The sequence below is a fragment of the Cynara cardunculus genome (genome assembly GCF_001531365.2).
Source record: "Cynara cardunculus var. scolymus isolate 2C chromosome LG 13, CcrdV1, whole genome shotgun sequence".
In the NCBI taxonomy this organism is placed as follows: Eukaryota; Viridiplantae; Streptophyta; class Magnoliopsida; order Asterales; family Asteraceae; genus Cynara; species Cynara cardunculus.
The window spans coordinates 5,295,011-5,297,510 of NC_037540.1; the positions used below are offsets into that span (position 1 = coordinate 5,295,011).

General features: G+C 36.6%; 1 protein-coding gene across 1 annotated transcript; it reads right to left on the reverse strand.

Moving 5' to 3' along the window:
• Positions 1-1,357: 1,357 nt before the first annotated feature.
• On the reverse strand, positions 1,358-1,906 carry LOC112524343 (zinc finger protein GIS3-like). Its single transcript, XM_025134126.1, has one exon. It carries the CDS (start codon positions 1,904-1,906, stop codon positions 1,358-1,360), a length of 549 nt encoding a protein of 182 aa, XP_024989894.1.
• Positions 1,907-2,500: the final 594 nt, after the last annotated feature.

Genomic DNA, 2,500 nt, shown 5'->3' on the forward strand with positions numbered 1-2,500 from the left:
CAATAAAAATGATTAATCAACCTCTCATAATTACAAAAAAATGAACAAAATGAAAAATTATGATTGGTTGAATGCGGTTTGCACGGTTTGTACAAATTGAGTGGTTTGCATTTGATCGCTCCCCTATATATATATATATATATATATATATATATATATAAGAGGAAGTGTCATTTACAAACCATGCAATGCTAACAAATTTTACAAACCATGCCATTAAATTCTCTGTTAATTTCGTCATGTTGGATGCAACCTCCAGCTCTTCATCCCATCACAGTTGTTCCAAGTGGATACAATTATATATATTTGGAATAGGCGTATGACTATTTATCCTAAAATCACAAAGGTTATATATGTATAATTATGCCACAAGCTTTTTTTTAACCAGAGATGTCCTGAAGAACAGTCATAAAAATACTCTATAATCTTGCAGAACTTGAACCGATGACTTCTCATAAGTATCCTAGTTACATATTTGACACCTGTCGAGAAAGCATGCTCATAAAAACAGTTTTTGACGTACAACATAGCGAAAGGTGCACGGGATTTTCTCCAAAAATAGGTTCACGTTTGACTCGCCTCACTCATGAATATCATTTGTGGTCCACATTTTAATAGCAGCCCATAACAACAAGATCACTCCATCAGTGTTATTTTTGTGGTCTCACTGGTCTCGTTAAAACATGTTGATTTCACGTGATCCCAAGTATATATAACTATATATATACACACACGATTGGACGAAGAATCAGGTGAAAAGCCTAAGAAGACATTTGGATCTTTGATCACTTTTAATCTCACCTAACCCATAAATTGTGCTTTTTCACGGAAATTGATCCGGTGCATTTCATTATTGTTGATCTTCAATTAAGATTTATTTAAGGACGAAGATCCCTTCTTAACCTTTTCACTATGACTTTCATTCTTACCGGAACTCAACTTTACATTAGTGACTTCAAAGTCGTGGTCGACTGCATAACCGTGTTTGAAACTCGACCAACAAAGAATTCGAACAACCTCAAAATTAATATTATAAGTTAAATCAATCGGCTTAAGAATATGTTATTGAAAAAAAAAGAACATTGATTACTATTAGAAATTAGAACCCACATTCTAGTACCAACTTGGTTAATTATTGTGTGTGTGTGTGTGTATATATATATATATACATATATATGTAGCGAACATGTACAAGTTTTCATTATTTTACTAAATATATCGATTTATTAAATCCAATGAATATTAGTGATGACTAAATTCCAGGAAATTATAAGAAAAATAGAAAAATCTGATTTACAAGATCAGAGTCGGTGAAAATAAACTCAAAAACAGCTGAAACCATGGCTGATCGGCTAAATTAAAGTCTCAGATGCAAGTCAAGTCCAAATGTAGTGTGATCAGAGCCGGGTCCATGGGATCGGCTATTAGGCTGAGGCGTAGAGCTTAACGACTCCCCTACGCCGCCTGCAGATGATGATAACGTACTCCGTAGCGGTCCACTCTGCGACGGTGAAGAGATGCATCCATGGCCAGCCGGATTGGTACGTGGAACGTAGAGCCGTGATGAAGGCGTAAAGGGGGAGGGAAGTATGATCCTGTTGGCGTGTGGGAGGAGGTGAGGTGGGGGAGTGAAGGCGGAGATGGAGATGATTGGGTTTCTCCGAGTGGCTTGAATTTGAGCTCGCTTGAGGTGCTGACGTTCTTTCTTGTGGGCGTTCTGGTGACCTCCGAGAGCCTGTGAGTTAGCGAACTCACGGCAGCAGTAGTGACACTCGTATTTTCGGGTGATGTCGGAGACAGATGGTGTTTTGGTGGCATCATCATCCTTGGCTACGTTCACGCCAAAGAGCTTTAACCTGCTGCTTGATGTGGAAGGTTTAGCTTCATACTGATCAAATTCTGCCATATATATGTATATTAATGAATCTGTATATATATATATACGGATCTATAGGTACATATAATACATGCAAGAGAGAGAGAGAGATGGGTATATATGTTGGGAGAGATGTTGCATGCGAGTATTTATAAGGACATCCGAAGAAGAGAATGAAATGAAGAAGAAGAGATGGGGACCCCAACCCACGAATCATGCACTACCAATTACCAAATACTATTTATTTATTTGTTTGTTTATTTATTTATATTTATTAAATATTGGAAATTAGAAATGCTTAAAAGGATCGTGGATAACTTGTGTAGGTTTGGCTAACAATATAAATTACATATTATAAATCAATTTTGTTATCCCTAGGTTTTGAGTGGTAACGTGCGCTTCAATTATTCTTTAAACTTTCCTTAATTAATATTGATGATTATATAATACAGGGAAGAGTTCAAACGAGATAATCTTCATTTTACAAGAACTTTAGAACATTTTTTTTACTATAGACAATCGCATATGATACATATGTGATACTAAATCAGAGACGCGAGAGATTTTCGATACGATCTTGGTTGCGGATCAAGTCGTCCGTACACCACTAAGCCTCCTCACAAG

Excerpts from the sequence above, each read along its gene's own strand:
- LOC112524343 (XM_025134126.1), bottom strand. The coding sequence starts at position 1,906 with ATGGCAGAATTTGATCAGTATGAAGCTAAACCTTCCACATCAAGCAGC.